Source organism: Athene noctua, chromosome 19 (genome assembly GCF_965140245.1).
Source record: "Athene noctua chromosome 19, bAthNoc1.hap1.1, whole genome shotgun sequence".
NCBI classification, from domain to species: Eukaryota; Metazoa; Chordata; class Aves; order Strigiformes; family Strigidae; genus Athene; species Athene noctua.
In genome coordinates, this window is record NC_134055.1 from 7,492,383 (window position 1) to 7,515,496 (window position 23,114).

Genomic DNA, 23,114 nt, shown 5'->3' on the forward strand with positions numbered 1-23,114 from the left:
GATTTCACAAATAAAACAATCAGCATTTATTGCTGTATTACAAAACATTTCATATTTTGGCAATGTTTGTACAGTTTATCCTTTTCCTTCTTAGGGCCTGTTGAAAAGGTATGGGTAGGAAGAAAAGAGGAGAATGTTGAAGATTAAGATTAAATTTAAATGTTTTAAAGAGAAATCCTCCCAAACCACCCCAGTCCCTCCCACCAAAATAAAAATCCAGTTCCACTCAATTTCACTATCCAAAGAGGCCATAGGTGAAGCGGCAGGCAAAACTCTGGCAATTTCACTATCAAACGCATCAAGAAGACAAACAAAACATTCACAGTGGTCTTCAGTATGGTCTGTTGCGTTGATCGTTTCTGAAAGGGAAATAAAAAATTATAAGGAATCCCTTCAGTCAAACATCTCTACATCAACTTCTGTGGATTCTTCTATGTTTGGACAGCCTTATCCAAAAATGCTCACAGAACACACTCAACAGGCAAATTGACCTATTTTCTCTGGAAGCTGCTATCTGTAGTTAGTATTTTCATAGCATGGTTGTGCACACACAGAGAAAGAACACTCTTTTCCTACAGTCCCTATCAATTCCACAGTCTGTATGCTAGACAACTAAGCAAGGGCAAAGAAACTACTTACCTTCCTCCCATTTTACCCCCATAGCCACCTCCCCAGTCACCACCTCTGCCACCACGCCCTCGATATCCTCGTTCTCCTCCATAGCCACCTCTCCCACGAAAACCTGGAGGAAAATGCAAACCGACACATCAGCCAGGTTTTTCAAAGAGCTGCAAATGACATTTAACACTTTTAACACTTCAGAAGAGATGCAGTTGTTTTTACACACCTCCTGATGGACGTGAATCTTCTGGTCTAGGCTCACCACACTGGTTGCAGGAATTCCTGCGAGCGAAGTTCATATTACCACAGGTCCTAGAAAAGACAAGGATTCCCCAGAGTTAGCTGCTAAGAAACCTAGAGAGCATACATGACACACCACTGCCCAAGTCAAATGACACTTACGGGTTAGGACAAACCCAATCACCATTTTTGGGTTCCCCACTTCTCCCCTGGAAGCCCCCACCTCTTCCATATCCACCTCGTGAACCTGTAGACAAAATTATAATCAGAATAAAGGAGGGGAAGTGTCTATGACCTATATATGAGAAACATTTCTTAAGGACTGTCACTGGCTTCAGAACCCAAGTGACAGACAGACAGACTTTTCAGGTGGAATAAAGAGTGTTTAATGTAAATACCTCCCTACTAAACAAGCCTCTGAAACCGTATTAGGAACTCTGAAAGCAGCAGGTAGTGCTAATGACAAAAATTGAAATTGTACCACCACAAAATTCAGCATCTACTACCTGAGTTACTACTAGCTACAAGATAGCAGAAAGTCTTGGGCAAATGACAACAGAGGTTTCAGCCACCACCAAATCTCAACCACATTGGATGTCCTGAAGTTAATGTATCTGCACAGCTGTAATACCCATGCTTGTATGGACAGATTCACGGGAAAATAAGAAGCAAGGATAGCGTGTGGTGGTCAGAAAATTTGCTCCACCAAATATTTAATAAATTCTTTTTCAGCAATAAAAGGAAACTTGATCCGCTTGAATTGCTGGTGGGTAACTATAAACCCACTATGCGCATTAATAAGATTTCATAAAGATTTAACATATGGCCAGATTTAGTCACAGAACAGATCTGGTTTTTTGTTAAATTTTGGTCTGGATTAATGCCAAGATACATACGACATGAACACAGGGACAACACAGATTTTGTTTTCTCCATCTAAAAGATGAAGAACTTTTAAATCAATTGAAGTTCTTGAAGAATTATTTTTTTATCAGCCTACCAAAGGCTGATTTAAGAACTAAAATTTGTTGACAGCCACTGCATAAAGCATGTTTCCTGTAAAATGGTAATTAATATCCAGTGGACTACTGACAAAACTGTATTACGCAGAGAATCATGGAGATTAACATCTATTTAATTAAAGGAGTCAAACATCCAACAGCTGCTCTAAGTCAGTAGCAGCTGAATAATTTACCCTGCTTAATACCATCTGGAAACATCAGAGTATCTCAAGGCCTTGCTGTAATGAGCAAATACTCAATGGGAATTCACACCTAAATACGCAGAAGCTGTACAGCCTCAACATCATTGTTATACTATCTCTTTAAAAGCAATGCTCAGACATCATCTGGAGACTTTCCAGTTCAAAAGGAAAACATAAATTCTGTGCTGTGCAAGAGACTACAGATTTCAGTTTACTTAATCTGGTTCAATCCTTATTACTCCCTTTCGTGGCAGAATCCCAAAGGCCCAAATACTTTGATGAATCACTGCTTCAAAGTCAGATTCTCTTTTATAAACCAGTAACAGTTAAAAAGCATTTATGCAAAAAAAAAAGGATTCCACAGATTTTAGTCCCACCTCGACGTCCGCCACCTCCACCTCCTCTCATGAATTCAGGCCTTCTAGTTGCAAAAGAAACTTTGATAACATTGCCATTGAATTCTTTTCCTGTGGAAAGAAAGCGAGGAAGATCAATACAGCTCCCAACAACACAACAGCAAGTTCAGAAGTGATGAAAGAACAGAAGTGATTTGCACATACAGACTGAATACAAAGTTCTCAAGGCACCGGGAGTCTGGAATAAATCTCTTCTTTTTGAAGACATTGGTCCACATGTGAGACAGCAAAGACTGAGGTACTTGTTAGGTTCTCCATAAACCCACAGATATTTCTCTTAGTTTAAATGCAATCTTTAAGTTGCAGTTTAACTAGGCACATAAGAACATTTAAAAGATTTTTGGTCATGTTCATGGACAAGTAGTTTGGATATTAGAACTCTGGTTGCTCTTCCCCAAAGTCAGGCAACAAGGCTTTTGTAGAATTCAAAGCCAACAGAAAAAATAAATACTCCCAAGTAAGTGAAAAACATGAGCTTCTTAAATATAAAATTCAGTTCTTCATAGATACAAGGTTTATCACAGAACAAACAGGGCTGCATGTGTGCCTAATGTAGTCATATTCGCTTTACCCTCCTAAACAAAAGTTGATTTGCATTTTATTAGCAAAACATAAACCATCAAATAGCATGCCACAACAGATTTTTTTATACTCTATCTTACACCAGATGCAGAGTAGGTCCTTTTATTTCTGCCCAGTATTATTAAAATTCTGTGAACACACACGGTCACAGGAACAGGCAATTCCCCCCCCCCCCCCCCCCCCCCCAGTTTACCACTACAGAAGAGTATCACTGTATTTCTGCATCAAGTCTGATAGATTTTTATATCAATGTATTTCTGGGATCTGCTCTCTTCTTCCAATGAACCCACAGTTTAAAACCCCTTGTTTTTCACTGCATATATACAGCACACTTGGCACAAGATTATCCTAACCATTGCCAAACTCTAAAAATGCTACCACAAAGCCACAAAGCTAATAAAACCAATAGTAACAATGTAGGAAATCCCTCCAGCTGCTAACACAGATTACAGCTCTATTGGTCTGGGTTATGTTCTCCCAAGTGATGTGAACACCATCTCACATACTTTGTGCAGGGATGACTGAGGTACAGCAGCAAACCTTAACAATGTCATTACACATTTTTGGTCTTACTCACTAGCTGCTGTTCCACTGAATGAGAAAGCCAGCACACTCCAATTACCATGAAAGAGAAATCTTTGTCCAAAAAAAAAAAAAAAATCCCACCCAAACAAACCAAAAACCAGCCAAACAAGAAGTAGCATGGGATCTCCAATGAGGTTATTGATTTGCTTCCTCCACTGCTCACTGGATTCATAAATAACCAAAAGAACAGGTGGTCTCACCCACCATCAAACCAGTCAATTGCTGCTTTAGCAGAAGGAGGGTCATCAAAAGACACTGTTGCTTCTCCCTTTGGTTTGCCAGTATCCTTATCTGTATAAAGATTTATCATAGGTTTGCCGGTCTTTTTGTTGGTCTGAAAATAAAATAAAAAAATATTTTAAATAAATAACATTGATAATAAAAATATTATCTACAACTGCTGGGAAGTGAGAGCGATCATCTGCCTTGAACGAGACCAGTACATTTCCCATACACTAGCTCTGCAAGTTCTCTTCCTTCCTACCAATTATTTCTCATTTCACATACCTTTATAATGCCAATTTGTTTGAAATAGTCTGCCACTTGATCTGTTGAAACATCCTCTCCGAGTCCTTGCACGAAGATAGTGTTGTTATCAGAGTTGTCAGACTCTGAATCTATGAAAAAATAAGCTACATTTACCATGTATTTCTGTGGTAGCAACAGAATCAACATTTTAAGCTTAGGTCTATGTTGCCCAGTAGCAGACCCTTAAATCCCAAAGACACTTTGCATGAAATAAAAGATGAGCAGAGAGCATAATTTTGAAGTTAACACCGTGAACTTCAAAAATGCAGGCGCAGCACCTCCAGATGCTGCAGTACATCAGAGACCAAACACAGTCACCAGCTGACCAGCTGCCTGCCACACACTCGGCTCATCCATGCAGCCAGGAGACCCAAACCCACCAGCCCAGTCTATGTTTTAAATAACACAGGTTTAGCAGAAGCGTTACAGCAGTGAAAGCAGCTGCTTGGCTTAAGCAGATTCAAAGTTCATCGGCAAATTCTTACTTGCTGCATGAAAAGACATCCCAAAATTCACAGGCACTTCATAATAAAGTAAGTTTCTTCCAAGGAAGACAAGCTTTAGCTAAATTTCTTTTGAGCCATGGGAATTGCAGCCACATCCATCTTCCTACACAGCGATTTTAAAAGCAATGACCTAAGAGCCACAATCCACTCCCACCCACTGCTTGTTTTCTTACCAGCATCTGATCTCGGTCCATAATCCCTCTGACCTATGAAACGGGTTAAAAAAAAAAAAAAAAAAAAAAAAAGAAAAATACTATTTTTAGCAAAACATTTTCAAGTTACTTTTTTAGAGAGTATGTATGTAATGCATCTAAGATCTACAACATTAACCAGAGATTTAGAGAATATTTAGATCAAAATGTTCAACAGAAGGTGTCTGTAGGACATTAATGTGTTCTTTAACTTGCAGCATGTGGCAGTTGCCACACTGATGCTGTGCTGGTGTTATCTTGCAAATGCTGGTTGTCAGATCACCAAGCAGTTTACAATTTTTTAAATTTTTTTTTCCCCTCTAGTACCTTTCTAAGAAGCATTTGTAACAAAAATTTTAAAAATAAAATAAAAAAATATCCAGTGAACGTCACTGTCTCCACAAATTCTTTCATGCAATTTGACAAAGTAGAAATCCAGTTTATTGCTAAAAGTTTGGCTATTAAAACTCATGAACACACCAGCCTCACCAAAACGCTATAATGCTTCTACTAGATAGTAACAAGATATTGGTGGCTTTTAGATTTATAAAGAACTTCCACTGAAACATTTTTGGATACTCGGCACTTACCACCGTAATTTTTGAAGCCACCACGGTCACCACCACTGCAGAGGAAAAATTGAAGAAATGATTTCTTCCTTAAGTCTCTATGTGCTGAGCCCAAGGCTCAATCTTCAGTTAACTGATTACAAGTTGAGAGTTACTGTCTGGCAGCTAAAGCACTATCTCCATGTTCTCCTCACTACTCATTTATGTTCAATGATTAAATTACATGAAAGTGAATAATCTCACAGGGTGCTGCACTGGAGAAGAGAAGCCCTAAAGAGTATTTTAAACTAATCCATACACGTCGTCGTTTCAATACTCTCTCCCATCCCATAAACCAAAATGACTGCTATTAAAAACTGGGTTTCGAAACAGAAACATTATTTTCATGAAGGTTAACAGGCTTTAATTGTAGATGTAATTGCTACTTCGGAGTAATTAGTACTTTCCTAGAAGTAAGAAGGGCTAAAGTTAATTAACCTCCATCATTACGTATTTACACAGTGGGGACAAATTAGCAGTATCAGCCATTCTCTGAGAAAGGGTGTGTGGGGACCTACGGTACTATTAGCACTGGACATTACAGAGAAGGTGTGTGTATGTGAGCTTCAAAAGCAGAGGCCGTGAAGTTTTATTTCATTCATTCTGAAACCTGTGGCACAAAATGTAGACCAAGTTAAGAGATTACACACATTAATTTTCAAAGGTTAGAAGGGGATTTTAAACAGGACGTTACACCTCCAATAACGTGCATGAACATAAACGCTCACTCTTTTCAATGTAAATGTTTGTACTAGCAGGATTTTTCATGACAGCATTTTTAATTGCATCCATGTTATGAACACAGTGTGATCAATATTCAAAGCCTTCAGGAAAAATACAATCACTGGATTTTTTTTTTACAAAGTCATTAACCAAGCGTCAGAAAAACTGTCTCCTACTGCCATGTACAACTGCCTGTTTGCCCTCCTTCACACAGAGGACACAGCTGCCACCTGAAAATTAGGCAGGTTCACCTAATCCTCACAGCTTTCACACTCAGCAGCAAAGATAAAGCTGGTGTAAGATCAAACCCTGATGCAGAGGGCTATCTCCAGACTCTGGAACTACTGTGCCAGTACGAGCAGCCCCTTCACCAATGTGCTTTACAACTACAAGTCACTCCAGGTTTTAATTTGATCTACCCACCAACACATCAGTCCAAACAAGGGACACAAACACCCCAGCAAAAGGCAATGAAAAAAAAAAAATTAGGGAATAACTTCTTTGGCACTCTGTGTATCTGTTTTCTGTTCAAAGTCATGAATGGGAAGTACTGCTTACTTAACATTTATGAGATAAAATCTGCCCAAAGTTAGGGACAAAAAACAAATGAGGTTTCAACAGATATTAACAAAACTGGAATAAGAGAGACATTCTTTGAAGAGTGACTGACATTCTGTGACAGTACATATAAGGAGTATTAAATGTTTGTCACAACAGACTATCACTTTTACTGGGACTTTTCTTAAAATAAATTTTTGCCGCAGATTTTAAATTGCTTCTCCAATTCAGAAAAAAAAAATCTAAATGCTAAACTGCAGTGTCATTTACTCGTAAGTAATTCATTCCGCTCATTGAAGAGGTAAAATGAATTAAATTTATATTCATTCTATATTCAGAGCTGGTCTTTATTCAAAGCTGACTATTTTCAAGGACCGATGATAAAAACACAATAGTAATCATAAAATTTACTGTAAATATCTGACACCTCTAGTTCACTTCAGCTAAAAAAACCCAACGTCATTATGACACAACCATTTTCAGTAGGATGCCTGCTCTTCTAGGATTTTAACTCAGAAATAACAAGAGTGAATACATCAGCCATGGAAATGTTATCATAGTTTTCCAACCCTAGAACATGGTCCCAATTCATCAGGAGGGCGTTATCCAGAACACATATTTTTTCTGATTTGAAAGTATACAGCAGCAGAGACATAAATTAGAAAAACTAAACAATCTAAAAACATACAGAAAATAAGTCTATGATTAACACAGTCAGGATTTGACAGGAAATGAGGATTCTGCAAAGATGCCGGGGTAAAAATGTGTGCACCATTATTCTGAGAAGTGATAGAGTTGGATATATAAATTGTACAGGAAGTCACAATCAAATGCCTACCAACAAGTGCAATCCACAATTTTTAATTAGTTTTTTAATTTACATTTTTGCCCAAGTATGCTTCAGGATGTTATCTCCTTCAACCCAACCAAAATCTGCATCAATTCAGTGACAGACACCACTGATGACAGATTAATGCTTTCCTCCATTTTTAAGTGTGTTTGGGTTTGTGTGTGGTGGGGCTTTGGTAGCAGGGGAGGGCTACAGGGGGGGGCTCCTGTGAGAAGCTGCTAGAAGCTTCCCCAGCTCTATGTCAGCCCTGCCTCTGGCCAAGGGCGAGCGGACTGGTGACGGTGGCTGCACCTCTGTGATAACGTATTTGGGAAGGGGAACCCGGGAGGAGTTGCTGAGGGAAATACCTCTGCAAACACCGAGGTCAGCTGAAGAAAGGGGGTGGTGTGCTGGAGCACAGACCCCTCAGCCCGTGGGGAGAGGGCAGGCTGTCCCCTGCGCCCACGGAGCTCACCCGAGGAGCAGGTGCCCTCCTGCAGCCCTGAGGGAAGGACTCGCGTGGGAGAAGTCTGTGGAGGACTGTCTGCTGTGGGAGGGAGCCCAATCTGGAGCAGGGGGAGAGCATGAGGAGTCCTCCCCTGAGGAGGAAGGGGCGGCAGGACTCACTGCAACTCCCATCCCCTGGCCCCCTGTGCCGCCGGCAGGGAGGAGGTAGAGAGATCAGGAGCAAAGCTGAGCCTGGGAAGAAGGTGTTTCTAAGATGTGGTAATGCTTCTCACTGTCCTACTCTGTTTTGATTGGTAAATAATTAGTGGTGGTGATGTTCAAGTTAAATTGATGTTATTTCTTCACCAATCCAGTCTGTCTTTTGCCTTTGCCCTCTGGGCTTAAGCCACAACATTAAGTCCCATTTCATACGTGATTTATAAAGCTGCAGTGTGTTACCTTCCTGAGACTGCTGGGCAAAGCTACCTAAGATGCCCAGGAGGCATGTGGATATGTTGCAGCAAGTGAAGTCAAACACATAAACTGGTTGCAAGCAGCTGGTGCCAGAGTCTCAGATTTACCCCTCACTGAGGCCTGAACTCTAAGTCTCAATCTAAGCAACTGATTTAGATCCCACACCACTGTCACGTAACATGGAAAACAGAATTGCAGTGTTTCATTTTCTGTTGCGTTACTAGTCTTGCACATGGACCAAATAGATGGGTGACAAGATGGAGTTTGGGGTTTTAACATCCTATGTTAGAATCATGAACAAGTAGCTAAAATTCAGCAATGCCACCAACAAAGATAACAAGAGACTGAACTGCAAGCAGGCAGAACGTGTACGTGGCACCATCCATAGTGACAAAACCTTACTGCTATGAAAAATGTTATCAGATGTGCTCTTCTCCCATACTCAGTCATATATTTAAACATCACCTACTTGTGTGTAAATGCAGTTCATCTGAACATTGCTTACTTCAGCTGGGAATAACTCTTTAAATTACAGGCACAGTTACATGGAGAGCTGAACATTACTGATTCAAGAAATATACTTCAAAAAAGTGATCAGATATTGGCAGAGGAAGCACTAAGAATTCAGGAACCAAATTTCAGCCTCCAATATGCATCTGTGTCTCACCAAGCATGTGGGAGTTACACATAAGAATGTATTTTTACAAACAAGAAAGGAATGCTTGGTGCACCAATAAAGTCACTGACAGACGGCGCTTTTTTTTCTTCTGCCTATATTTACTGCCTCTGTTCATGTTTTTCCAAAGTCTATAGAAGGCTAAACTCAGGCATATACAGTACAAATCAAAATATTAATTCTGAACACAAACCACACTGCTATAAAAACCATTCGAACTAAATAGTAGTTTCTTTATATCTCAGTAAGCTAATTCCCACTCAGAACTGATAATGTAGCAATTAAGCTGCATAGGTAAATTTTGTTTATAGTACATCAACATCAAATCTGTGTAAGAGAGAAAAACAAAACTTATGCTGAGCAAAGCTAGGACTTCTATGACAAATCCTAATGCAATAGTAAATCCTTTTCTAAACTGCATCTATGTAGTTCCACCAACACAGACTGCATGAGCAGATTCAAAGGCAAAGCTTCTCCATTTAATCCAGAGACTCTAAAAGAAGGGCAGTGTCACGGTTAATGGCTACTCCACTGCCAAAACAGCTTTCCCCAAGATGAAAGAAAAAAACCAGCTTGTACTGCTACTGTATTTCCCACTTACATGCTTAACCAAAACATTTCGGTCCCACAACCACAATGAAGAATTAATTCCTTACTTTTTGAATTATGACTCTAACAAAAAGGTAATTTATTCTACAAGGAAACTTGCAGTAAGACTCTGCATTCTTAAGATCTGGTGTACCTGCCTTCTAACTGAAAGAGCCAAGGATGAGACTCTTCTACTATGGGTTTAAAAAAAAAAAAAAAAAAAAAAAAAAAAAAAAGATTTTGCTTCTTAGCCAAAATACAAATCAGCGAGTTTCAAGCTTTAAAATGAAAGGGTGGAAAAATTCTACTAAAATTCCAAAAGATATAATTCAAGACCATTAAAAAAAAATAATCTGAAGAATAATTTTGAAACCCAAAGTTATTAAGATTAAAAAGTGAACATCTGTCTCATAAGAAAATGATTGTTCTCTATCATAATATCAGCTAGGGAATCTGAACAGTAATTTGTCAAAAGATATCTCCTTCTCAGTGCTGCGTGACTTTGCACAGGCACAAAAGAAAAATGAGTGCTGAAAGCATTTGCAGAATCACATTTAGTACATATTCAAGTCATTCTAGTTCTCAGAATAACGATTCATACCTTAACATTACCAACTATGTTTTGAAGTACTTTTATAAAGGTTATTCAATGAAATTAAAGCTCTCAAAATTTACAAGTGCTGATTTGATTTTACCCCAAGTATACCGGAATAATTTATTGCACTCGCAGACTGCTCTGAGTGGTTTTCATGCAGGGTAAGTTTATACAGGCCAATGCAACTCGCAAGAATCTTGCGGGAGGATTGATGTAGCAGCCAAAGTCACTGTATCACGAGGACAGGACAGTGGCAAGTCAGCGATGAGGCTGGTAAATGGCCCGGCACTACAGAGTAGATGAGGCAATGCTGAACACCAGTGACTGGGCAACGCTCCTACCCACGAGCGCAAGCTGCAACCAGCCCTCCCTGCATTGCCAGTTCAGACAAAATTTTTATTACAAGCTAACCCTGAAGAGATTCATTCACTATGATTTCAAGTTAGCTAATGATTTTCTTTTTGTAATGTCAAGGAAATTTTTTTTGTCTTGATAGAACTAATTTACATATTATTTTCTAACCACTATAAATAATCAAAGCCCATGTTACTACAGCAGTACAAGTATCTCCGTAGACAACATTATTTCCTGATGGCTATGGAATTTCCACAATTTAATGCTAAGCATTAAAATGAGATCAAAGTAAAATGTGAAAATGATAACTGGTTACTGGAGATTGACTTGACATTCCTACACAAGCTGCTTTTAGTGGAAAAAACAGAAAACAAAAAAACCCCCGAGGAAACAAAACTACCCTGAAACCCCACATTTTCACAAGACTAAACATGATTTCTTACCTTATTAGAAGTTATTTTCACCTTGATTGTACAGTTTGTTATTTAATTTAACCTTTTACACTTTTCTAATAAGCATGACTCTGGTAAAATACATGTCAAAAGAAGAATCCTCCATCACAATTATGCAGAAAGACTGAATAAACATATATGACACCGTAGTTTCGGAAAAATTTCACTGCAAACAGCATTAAAGACTGCATCACTGAACAGAAGCAGACAGACTTCCTAACAAATGCTTTCCCACTTTGCTGTATTTTCCCCCCACTTCTCCATTCACCTCTACTCTTTTCCTCCTTTTGGCTTTCAAGCCCACTGAAGTACCATTATCTACACAGATGTGTGAGCAAAAGCTTTCTTACGTTTTGGAAAACTATGGGAAGAGGCTTTATTTTCCACAGAGATTAAATCTTACTTTATCTTGCAAAAACAGAAGTTTGTTTCAAAGTGATAAAATCTACCGGAAGTATGTTTTTTGAAGCTCACATTCATTTTTCTTATTGGAAAGGGCTCAGTTATAAAAATTTTTTTTAAAAACACAGCTTTTATCATAGAATATGGAAAACCCCCATTCATATAGAAAAGCTAATTTTAAAAAATTGCCCAGATTTAACTGAAAATGAACATTGAAATTACTTTGCTAGTTAAGTTTATAATACCCCAAAGTGTAACATAAAATAACGAATAAACTTTTGTAATTGTGCTATCACACCTAATTAGGAGAGCGAGGGTCCACCTACATCATCAAACCAACAAGCCATGAAGCACAACTTGAGACGACCTTAGGAGCAGGCAAATTTTAAATATGGTTTAAAAATAAACACTTTTAAAAGTCACCAAGTCTTAACATACACTGTTCGATTATTTTATTTAAATAAGAACAGCTCAAACAAGCATCATTTTTGTTTGATAATTAGAGTTCTTCATTTGGAGTTCCAGCAATAACCCAGAACCGTGCAGCCTAGTGTAGGGTAAGTAGTGCTGACAAGCAACACTTCGAAGCTCACTGGAAGCTTCAACATTCTGACTTTGTACCAACGGGCACTCTACAGCCCCAACCATTTCACACAGATATGTAAAGGGAAGCCAATTGTGATAGTTTATTAAGAAATAATAATGTCATCTGGCCTAATTCGATAGGATTTAAAGCAAAGGTCCCATCTCTCAGACCTATGCACAAAATCATCTGCATTCACAAAATTATATATGTGCAGAGATTTTCTTGACAAGAACAAGGCCTAAGGCAATGGCGGAAGGGATAACACTATTGTTAGTATTTAAAAATCTACGTAAAATAAACGTGTTTAGACTGACAACTAAACCAATAATAAAATCTGTATTTTAATAGAAGATTAAAACTGTAAAAAGCACTAAAGAACAAGTAATGTTATTACTCCTAAACTTTTTAGAAAGCAGAAAGATAATTAGCCAACCTTAGTGCAATGATTTGTCACTGTAAAGTCAATATAATTCTCTGCTAAAACATTAGCTAGGTTAGCTATGAATTTTATGAAACTTTCTCTATTCCTGGATGTTGGTTTTCTTGTCACTCAAAGCAACTTTTTACAGGTTTTAAAATATCTTATTTCAAGGGATGGGCTCAGGCAGTTTTTTTATTGCACCTCATGTAAATAAAATGCAGCTATCTGTCCTAACAACCAAATGCTTGGTCTCAATCATCTGAACCTAAAAGCTTTCCCTAGGCAAAATGCATTTCTGTGCAGTGTAGAAAGGTTTAATTTTAGAAGCCTTCCATTTTTGGAAATCTAAATCTGAACCACATTAGGAACAGACATATAGTAAACAAAAATTAAAAACCAGCTAAATAATAAGAAACAGAGTAAGGAACTGCAGGCACTGAAATGAGATCACTTACCTATATCCAGACATATGACCTCTTCCATCCACGTCATATCCCCCTCTACCTCCTCCCTGTGACCCGCCATATCCTCTATTATCTTCTCCATACCTACTCTTTTCACGACGATCATCTGGAGGAATAAGTAAAACAAAACAAAACATGAGTAAATCATAGCACAAACTGCAGTGCAGTGAAAATTCTCATCCAACAATTCCTAACACCACCACCCCCCTCCCAAGATTGCCATTTAAATCTGGAAAGCATCAACTCCTAAACCTTTCTTACATTATCTATGCCACAAGGTAATGGAGCAAAGTTTGATTTTGTTCCAGTTATCTCCCTTGGCTTCCAGGGCCACAAGGTATCTCAGAACATAAACACTCTGTACTTTAGTATTTGGAAAACGGAGTGTGATTAAACACGTATTATCTAAAATACCTTCCCAGTTTGTAGAAGACATAACTGAAGACAGAATAAGGATAAAGAGTGTGGGTTGTGCTGCTTGTGTGAAGCTACCGTAAAAAAAGGGTTGATCTTAAACTTCTCATTTCCTTCTATCTCAGAATTCACCTACACAGCATAAAGCTGGAATGTGAAGTGCAAAAGCTCTTCATGACTGATTAAGACATGTCACCCTCATGCAGGAAGAAGGTTGAAAATAGCTTAGTAGAAAATTCCATCTAGAATTTGCAGAACTCGGGGAGATGGACTGTGCAAGGCTGCCTCCAACAAATGTAAATACAACAATTTTGGGGCCCCAACAGTTTTTTATCTGTGCATGTTTTGAAAGTCTTAACAAATAAAACATTCCCCAAAAATATCAACATGGAAAAAGAGCTTTAACTATGCATCAAATTAACTGTCTGTGGAAGGAAATCCAACTATTTCAAAGTGTTTCTGCTCAATTTTATTAGCCAATATTGATTTCAACCTGTGAATTTTACCTTGGCTGTTGTGGCTATAGCTTCCCTTCTGAGACTGGTAGGATTGCTGAGAATGGCCATATGAGCTTTGGTGCTGGTTATAGCCTGACTTTTGGTCATATGAGCTCTGGTGGCCATAGCCCGACTGCTGGTCATATGAGCCCTGGTGGCCATAGCCCGACTGCTGGTCATATGAGCTTGACTGCTGGTCATAAGAGTCTTGGTTTTGTCCATAGCTTGACTGCTGGTCATAAGAGCTTTGGTGCTGACCATAGTTTGACTTTTGTTCATAAGAGCCTCTTCCACTTAAAATAAACAGAATTTGTATTAATAGCTAAATGTTCACAGAATAGAGAGCAAAATAATGGCTGAAGTTCATGACATTGCTAAAATTTCCTAGTCCCAGTTACCTCCCAGTCATTACTGGCATGTGGATATGAAAGTACTCCATGTTTCATCTCTGTTGGGATCTATCTGGCTTCCAATAAAAGCAAGGAAGAAAACTGTTACCATTGCTTTCAAGACAACCTCAGTTTCCACTGTAAATGTAACTTAAGAGCATCACTCCCTTTATATATCCCAGCACAATGCTTACTTCCTCCCCTCTCCCCAGCAGCATGACAATGGCTGATGGATAGCCCGCGATCAGCTAAATGCCAAATCCTTCTCTACAGAACTGCAGGGCAGACACCCGCTGCTCATGTCGGATTGTGCAGCTGATACTTGCTGCCTACAAAAAAAAAAACACCCAAAAGCCCCCAAATTTTGCTTTCAATGAATTGCAACCTATCTTTTTCTGGGCGTTCTACCATTTCACCAAGAACCTTTCTAACTCTTGTGACATCCTCTGATGTACTGGCAGTTCTTCTCAATTTAGCACCATCTACATATACTACCCCACCAGCTTTCATCAACAACATTGACCAATATCACATCTAGGATACTCCAACACAACATGGTTATACATTCTAAGAGGGAGTTGTAACTCTTCTCTGACTAGTAACAACTTTATAGCAACGACAAGGGAATGTCATCTAAACCATACTTTCCTAGGCTACTTCAGCATCCAAGGTAGAAACAAAAGTACTTTGAAAATCTAGATACATGAGAGAATAGTTCCAGTTGGGTTACCCGTTCACAGGAAGACATTATATAGATTTATGAGAAATTAATTGCATCCAGGAAACACTGGCTGTTACTCATACCTTTGTCTTCCCCCTGGGTATTTAGTTGCAGCTTAACTGTATTTTTTTTTTCAGTTATTGAAATTAATCACTGACCTCTGTCACCCTTTCTTCTCTTCTTCCTCCCTGTTTCCACCCTTTTCCAAGAGATGAGGCACTGTATTTGCCACTTTCCAGTCTTTAGCAATCTTACTTGCTAGCCACAATATCTCAGAAAAACAAACAAACAAAAGCCTACAGAAAGTTTCCACCAGCTTTTCAAAGCACTCTAAGATGAGGTCCGTTGGGTCCAACCAATCTCAAAATATCCCATCCATGTAAATGCCATCTAATCTGCTCTCTCCCAGTTCTAGCCTAGATCTTAGCTTTACCATTACTAATCCCAGTGGCAAAGAGCTTGTGAAGGTTTCTGTTAATATCTTCACGTCAAAAACAAGTCAGCTCCACTTCAGCCTTTGCATCATCATCAACAAAGGAAGCATCGTTCAGAGCATCAACTATTTGCTGATCTTCCTTCCTTCCCCCCCTTTGGATGCAAGGGCTACAATTTTGTGGTCAACCTCCCCAAAGTTGCTATCATTTAATTTGTCAGTTTCTCCTTATTTGTTACAACCACACACTGAAAAATTTCTGTCCAATGTCTTATCTTCATTTTCTTGGTCAAAACCAACTTGGACAATCCATGCACTACTGCATTTTTTTTTCCCACTTGATGTCTGCAGAGTTAAAACTAGATTATTGCCTAGTCCTGTACCTTTGTAACAGCTTTAATAAATTCTCAGAAAACAAAACTTAACCATGTTCCTGTCTTCTTTAGGGATGTGAAAAAGACACCAGGGTGTGAGTGACAGCGCCCACTGCTGACAGATTGAGACCTTGCTTAATTATATTAAGATGTTTTGTAATTACAAGGACAGAAACAAAGCACAGGTTTGCTGAAGTCCAGACTGCTTTATCAGCTTGCAAAAGCTCAAAAAAATATTTGGACCTTGGACACAAGAGTGAGGCTTAGTACATGAGAGCGTATTTTAAAGAGGTCACGTGATCCTCAATAAAGATCTAACGCAAGCAGTAACCTTGGGGTGTCTGCATGAGGCTTGTAAATGAGATAATGAAGGTCTTAGACAGCCAAGTGGCCTTATAAGTCATTATGGGAAGTTGGGTTGTATTTTCCAACATACTTTCAAAGTTGTATCACTAGACCACCTAAAACCCATTTGAGCACATCACAAGTAAAATACATTTGCAACAGCACAAAGCACTGAATCAGAGTGCAGTATGCATATGCACATTGAAGTTATTGATAAGGATATAAAAACATGATGTTTTGAGAATCCAACTTAGCTGGGAAAAAAAAAGGTATTTCTTAAATGACATTTCTGAATCCTTTCCTCTTCTTTCACCAAGAAAAGGAATTCTAAGAAGTAAGAAGTCTGCAAATCTAAGAACAGCTAAGAATTTCCTTGCTAGCAGCTTATTTGAAGTTAATAACAGAGTACTGTAAGTTTATACAAAAGAATGTGATTGGAGAGGTACTCAATATATCTGTTTCCTAATCAAAATACTCTACCATAAAGTCCATTCTCATGGTAGTCACTATCCAAAGACTTTCTAAAGTGCATCTCCCCGTACAGTTTGACTTCAAACCAACTGCACCCATCCTTCTTATATAAAGAAATATTCTTCCCTTACCTCCTGTTCTTTCAAGCATTAAAAATGTCTTAGGAATGTGGATTTTCAGGTGTTTATCCTTTTTTTAGCAAGGATAGCAGGAAATTTGTCATAGCTCAAGTTAAGAGGGTAGAACTACTAGACAGTACTTTAAATGGATACCGTTAATCGCTGCTTCCTTACCCTCTAGATGACCCTTTCTGCTGCCCCTGACTGCCATAAGACTGCTGGTTGTATGAGCTCCGATTCTGATTTTCATAACTGGACTCATCATTGTATCCCTGGGAATCTTGTCCATAACCTGGAAATTGAGGAAGAAAATTTTTAGTAAATATTCACCTTTGAATTACTGCCAATGAATGTAACAAGCTAGCCAAACCTGTTTGATTTTGTCCATAGTTCCCATGATAGTTTCCATAGTTCTGTCCATAGGAGGAATTGTCTCCACTCTGCCCATAACCAGAATATCCCTGTAATTTCAAGAACGTACTCAAATAAGTGTAACTTCCTCAGTAGGAACTACAGTTTTCCTTCGCTAGACTTGACTGTGAACGTCAAGCACAGCTGAGAATGGACTTTTTCCTGGTCCAGATATGGTCACCCAGGAACAATTATTTTTACTTAAGAAACATCTGCTTTGAAAGACAATGGGTTTTTTCAACTTACCTGTCCTTGTCCATAATATTGACTGCTCTGATTGCCATAGGATAAATAGCTGTAAGAGAAAAATGCACTTAGTAAATGCTTACAGTCTCCTCCACATGGGTTGGAAAGTATTTTTGGTGTTAAGTTTCTTTTCATTACAAAATAGGTGTTTAATCTGAGTCCTGCAGTTATAGCCATATTAGAACTGCATCAATAAAATAATGGTCACCATAGTTGACTGTCAGAAGCCAGAAAAACTTATTTTAATTTCTGCTCTGTTTCAAGTGTAAATTTAAAGTACATAGAAGCGGGGTTTGCTGTAATTTAACAGATTCTTCAGAAGCACAGAAAACATTATTGTATGAAACCAAGGCAATTTAAGTTTTCCAGTATATTATTAGAAAGTTAATTTTAATCAATTACTGTCAATCTGGTATTTGCTGGACTATTCAATAGAAAAAAATACACTAGCTTTAGATTATACTTACTCATTATTCTGCCACTAAGACCTCCATGAACTGACAGAAGAATCATGTGCTGAAACTCATGTCATACTCAAGATATAAACTCAAACTCACACAGTGCTATATGCACAGAGCTTTAAGACTTTCATTAGTACAGTCAGTATTAGCCGTGATTTTCATACTTCCATAAACCCACTTTTGTTTCATGGATTAAAATACCCCTCCCCAAACTTGCAGGTATTTTATGAACTGGCTTTTAAATTTCACAATTACAGTTATCAGAATTTTAACAAAAACTTCCCTCCAACAGGAAAATAAAATGGAAGAATGAAATTTTACATCTATATGGCCCATCACCCTTAACACTTCCTTTAACTAAAATATTAGTGAACAGCTTAAGGCAGTCATGTGAAAAATATTTCTCTATATTCATGACACTGTGAAAGTTCTTACTAGTAAAAGATATCATTCCACTTTAAACCTTCTTACTGTCTTCTCTTGAGGAATATAATTTTTTCTCCCTGTTTTACAGGATATCTTAATAAAGGCCCAGGGCAGCAAGTTCTCTGCACCCATAACTCATATCAACACTGTATCATACCCAGAGATTCAAACATCATACTGGGAATACTAAATGGCCTTTCATTTTGCAGATTTAATTGCTAACAGCAAAAAGACCCCACACATACCTCTGCTGGCCCCCAGACTGACTGTAACTTCCAGAATCTAGAAAAAGAAGTAAGTCATATTGAGAACTTCCAATTAATATTTTATTCCTCTACTTACTATAAGAGAAAGAAATCTGGGGAGAGGGAGAAAGGTTCAAGTACACTGGATAATGGAACTTACTTTCCCTGCAGAATGAGACAGATTCCTCTTTATTAACCAAAAAAACACCCCAAACCAAACCACAACGCTACGACTGGGAGAACAGCACAGAAGCACAGGGTAGGGGGGACACAACACAGGTACAGCCACGATGAACTTTCCTTTTTTGAAGGATGTGAACTCCATTTTCAAATATCCAGGACTGCACAACCCCCTCTAATGGCTATCGAATACAGTGCCATCATCAATGAACAGAATGCAGCAGCTTAATTAATCAAGCAAAGCTAAGTAGGTCAGTCCTACAGAACCCCTTTTTTTAGGCATCATAAGAGAGCTCTGCCTAGCTAAGGGGCACAGATGCAAGCAGAATGCAAAGATGTAAAATCAAGGGGGGAACCATGACACTTCCCTTCTCCCGTACTGCAAAAGGAGAAACATTACCGATAGCTCAAACCATACAAGAATGAATTCATTTATATAACAGAAGTTATCCTGGCAGGTATTATGAATGTTATTTCCAATTAATGTAAACATCAGTTATCAAGGAAATTTATTCTTGAAACACACTGGAAGAAGAATGAATTCAAAATATGATGTCAAGGGTTTTTTTTAAAAAAAAAAAAATTAAAAAAAATCACTGAAACAGTTTGACTTGTATTTAAAAGTACAGCATCTGATCTGTAAAATCTATCAACATTACAAAAAACCCCTCTTCCTACTAGCCGGAATTCAGTTCTTAGATAGGGTGCTTTGTCTTTACTGATTTATCTTATCGTGTTATTTTATCCTGTTAATCACACAACGATGGATTTCCTTCTCTTCTGCAAAACCACAAATTTTTATGCGTTAAAAGCTCTTACTACACAGGGGTAAACACACATTCCTACCAGTTTCGTCTCCCAAGCCAGCTCCATGTAACAGATGGAGACACACTCAACACACACGCGTTGCTCCATCAACCTCAGACCCTGCAGAATTCAGATTGTCACGAGCAGCTTCATCTCTCCAGAGATACCCACACGCCCCAAGCTGCTCGACGCCCCACCAACTTCTTCACTACACGGACTCTGCTGATCTCGCTTTCTATGCGGGCATCTCAATCACTCTTGATATTTTTGCTTTCTTGTCAAAACCCCAACACCTTCTCCCTTTCTCTAGCAGCCTCACCAGTACTGTCACTCTGGATAACAACCCTGCAATCTCCTGTTCCTTTAAAATCATTTCAAGAATCTGTACAAATATTGTGGTGCTAGGGTCTAATAAAAACTATTAGGAACTTCTATTTTCATCCCTGATTTCAGTCTTTTCCCCACAATCTCTCTAACCTCTACACCTAGAGCTGACTAAAAAGCTGAAACTGAGAATTACAATGCAGAGTAAATGTCATAAACTAGAAATTACTATAACCATTTTCCAATCAAAACATCCATCACATTGCTGAAGTGTGTTCATTATACCTCCCTCAGCTCATTATAAATCCAGTCCCGCCAGTACTCACACATGTATTTAAACACATTCGTATATACTTGCAAGATGAGGGTATCACCTAAGCTATTCAGACATGAACCAGCATTTTTAATGGTAAAGCATCTCCCCGAAGCAAACATCAAATTTTGTATTTTGTAAGAGAAATATTTACCAAAAGCTAAGATGAAATAATACTTTGTTTCACACGTCCTATAAAGCAGTTTTCTCTCAGATGTAATGAAAAGCAATTAAGAAAAACAATGTAAAAGTGCAACTCAAACATGTTTATTGTTTTTAATGAGATGAAAGCAAAATTTTTATATTGTTTCAATTTAAACGATCACAAAGATTACTGTTAAATAGGTAACCACATTTTAAAACTCTGGCTTAACTCTGAAATTTATATGCCACTAATGCTGCTAATTAAAACAATATTAATGGTTATACTAGAAATAATTCTTGAGTAAGGATGTAATTAGCTATAAATTAAAGGACTACATTTAATCTCCTTAGCTTCTCCCTTACAGACTTCTGACAAACCACAAAATTTTGGAAAAAGTTTGAAAGCAACCAGATAAGGAGCCCATAAAATAGGAACACGCAGAATCAGAGTCATTTCCTTTATTTATAAATTTTTTTTACATCCTTTGTTGGACCTCCTTGTGTACAGACTTCTGATCGATTTATGTTGGTGGACTCAATGGGGACAAGAGTCTGTAAGTATCTCTGGAAACAACACATATGTTTAAAAAACTCACGGAAAAAATTTCCTGTGAATGAAGTAGGGCATAGCAGACTAGTAACTCTGCACTGCTCAGGAAGGGTATTCCTCTTAAGATAGAAGCAGCCGTGCACATTTGAAAACTAAAGTTCTCATACAAAATAATCCACATAAAGAAGCAGCATTGTTTTTTTGTTTGAACATCACCATAGAGTAAAAACACGGGAGACTCAGGTGCTTGACTGGAAAATACTTGAGGTCTGGGAAGAAAGTGGTTTTAGTCTATGGCCAAACTTTACTCATTGAGTAGAAGTCTTCATGGCCTGAAGTCGTTTTACGGTACCTTTGGACATGTTTTATTCTCATGGCAAAGGGCTGCCCTTGCATTAAAGGAGTCCTTTAACATACCTTGCTTTGTTTTGGTTTTATTCTCTATTGTTCATACACACGATGTGAGACAACACTAAAATGGCTCAACCCTAACAAAACACGGCTTACTCCACAAAGCACTTAGAGCCCTGGCATTTTTCCCTCCCATTCCGGGGTACACTACCTACCCATGGCTTCCCAGGGGCATCTCTGCTGGTGAGGCTGAAGCATTTTCACCTCAAATGGGATGAAGAAACAGCAACACGATGTGCTCGCAGAAGCCCTGGGAGAAGCCAGGCTGTGTCAAGTCACCTGGGACAGCAGACGCGCTGTCTCCACGCTCAACTGAAGGGCTCCGCTGGGCGACAACTGCAGCCAGCGCATTTTAAGCCCACAGCAGAGGGGCTGCGAAGTTACCCCCTTCGCTATGCTGGCCCCTAGGCAGGGGGATAGGGGGTGCTGCTAAAGCAGAGTGCAGAGCAGATGCAGGCACGCCAGGGTGGGTGCGATGCTGGGGGGTTTGCATTCCATGGTGGGTGCTGACCCGAACCACTGCTGCGGGGAGCGGCACGGCCGAAAGACGGGTCCACATCTCGCCGAGGGGGACACGCAACCCAAAGTGGGGGCCCACACGGGGGAAAGGCCATGACCCAGAAGGGGGGAGGCTTACGTCTCACCACCTAAAGGAGGCCTCCGCTGGGGGGCACGAACCCAAATGGGGCCCACACCTCACACCGAGGGGGGTGTGGCACAACCCAAAACGGGGTCCCACACGCTGGGGGCCGCCCAGGCCCAAAAGGAGGGGGGCCGACATCCCACGCTGGACCCCGAGGGGCGACCCCGATGGGATCCCGTCCCCACGCCCCCCGCCCCGTCGCGCCGCGGGGGGAGCGCGGCCGCACTGACCACGCCCCCGGCCGTGAAGGGGCGGGGCCGGGCGGCCGAGCGGAGCGGGGCTCCCGGGGGGGGGCGGCGGGGGCGTGGCTCCCCTCCCCCTCCCCGCCGGCCGGCAGCGGGCGGCAAACGGGGGGTGCGGGGGGGAAGGGGCCGCGTCCCCCCCAACATGGCCGCGGCCTTTTCCACCTGCGCCACACGGCGCTCGCCCACCCTCCCGCGCCCACCACACCCGCGCTTAAGCCACGGGAAGCAAAGCCGCCAACACAACCCCACCACCTTCCCCCCCCCCCCCCGCCGCCTCAGCCCGCCAGGCCTGGGAGCACCTACCCGAAGCCATGGCGGCGGCGGCGGCGGCGGCGATTAAGCGGGCTGAGGGAAAACAACGCAAAAAACGGAACCCAGCGCCGCGCCGGCCGCGCAGGCAGTGAAGGACCCGCGGACTGCGGGGCCGGGCGGCCAATCCGCACGCGCGGCGCCTACCACTGGCGGGGGGAGAGGGGGCGGCGCGGGAGGCGAGGGCCGTACCAAGTGACGGCGGCGGGGGAATGGGTTGTTCCAGGGGTGGGTGCTCGGCGCTGGATGGGCGTGATGGGTTGTGGGAAGCTGCATAGGGAGGCCGGGAATCGCGTAAAAGGCTCGGTTAGTTTAGTTCATAAACACGCAGGGTGTGGTCGGGGTGCTGAGAGGGGACTGGGGGGGGGGAAGCTGCTTTCCACACCAGCAGCCTCCCCGGTTCCCCCTCAGCACCCCGATTGTGCATCGCCATTTGGGCCAGAGGGTGTTCCAGGCTTTCCAAAAGAGCAGTCACCGTGCCAAACCGCACAGCAGCCGGGGGGTAAAAGTCCTTGATATGTTTTGGGCACGCACAGCCAGGAAAAGAAGCGAAATGCTAAGATGGAGTTAAAGAAAACATCCAAAA

At 40.4% G+C, this 23,114-nt stretch overlaps 1 protein-coding gene across 3 annotated transcripts; it reads right to left on the minus strand.

Annotated features, from left to right (window-relative positions):
• Positions 1-2: 2 nt before the first annotated feature.
• On the minus strand, positions 3-22,646 carry TAF15 (TATA-box binding protein associated factor 15). Of its 3 annotated transcripts, none has more exons than XM_074922751.1 (16): positions 22,523-22,646; positions 18,603-18,639; positions 17,471-17,519; positions 17,184-17,274; positions 16,988-17,105; positions 13,971-14,254; positions 13,042-13,156; positions 5,464-5,498; positions 4,856-4,888; positions 4,156-4,265; positions 3,853-3,982; positions 2,443-2,532; positions 1,024-1,099; positions 848-933; positions 640-742; positions 3-359 (listed from the first exon to the last, which is right to left on the minus strand). In XM_074922751.1, the coding sequence occupies exons 1-16, from the start codon at positions 22,530-22,532 to the stop codon at positions 332-334; spliced, it is 1,395 nt and encodes a 464-aa protein (XP_074778852.1). In that variant the 5' UTR covers positions 22,533-22,646; the 3' UTR covers positions 3-331. The 3 variants fall into 3 exon arrangements, with proteins under 3 accessions (XP_074778852.1, XP_074778851.1, XP_074778853.1); XM_074922750.1 differs by having other exon boundaries at positions 1,024-1,108; XM_074922752.1 differs by lacking the exons at positions 5,464-5,498; positions 17,471-17,519; positions 18,603-18,639; positions 22,523-22,646 and having other exon boundaries at positions 1,024-1,108; positions 17,184-17,272.
• Between the last annotated feature and the right edge of the window lie 468 nt (positions 22,647-23,114).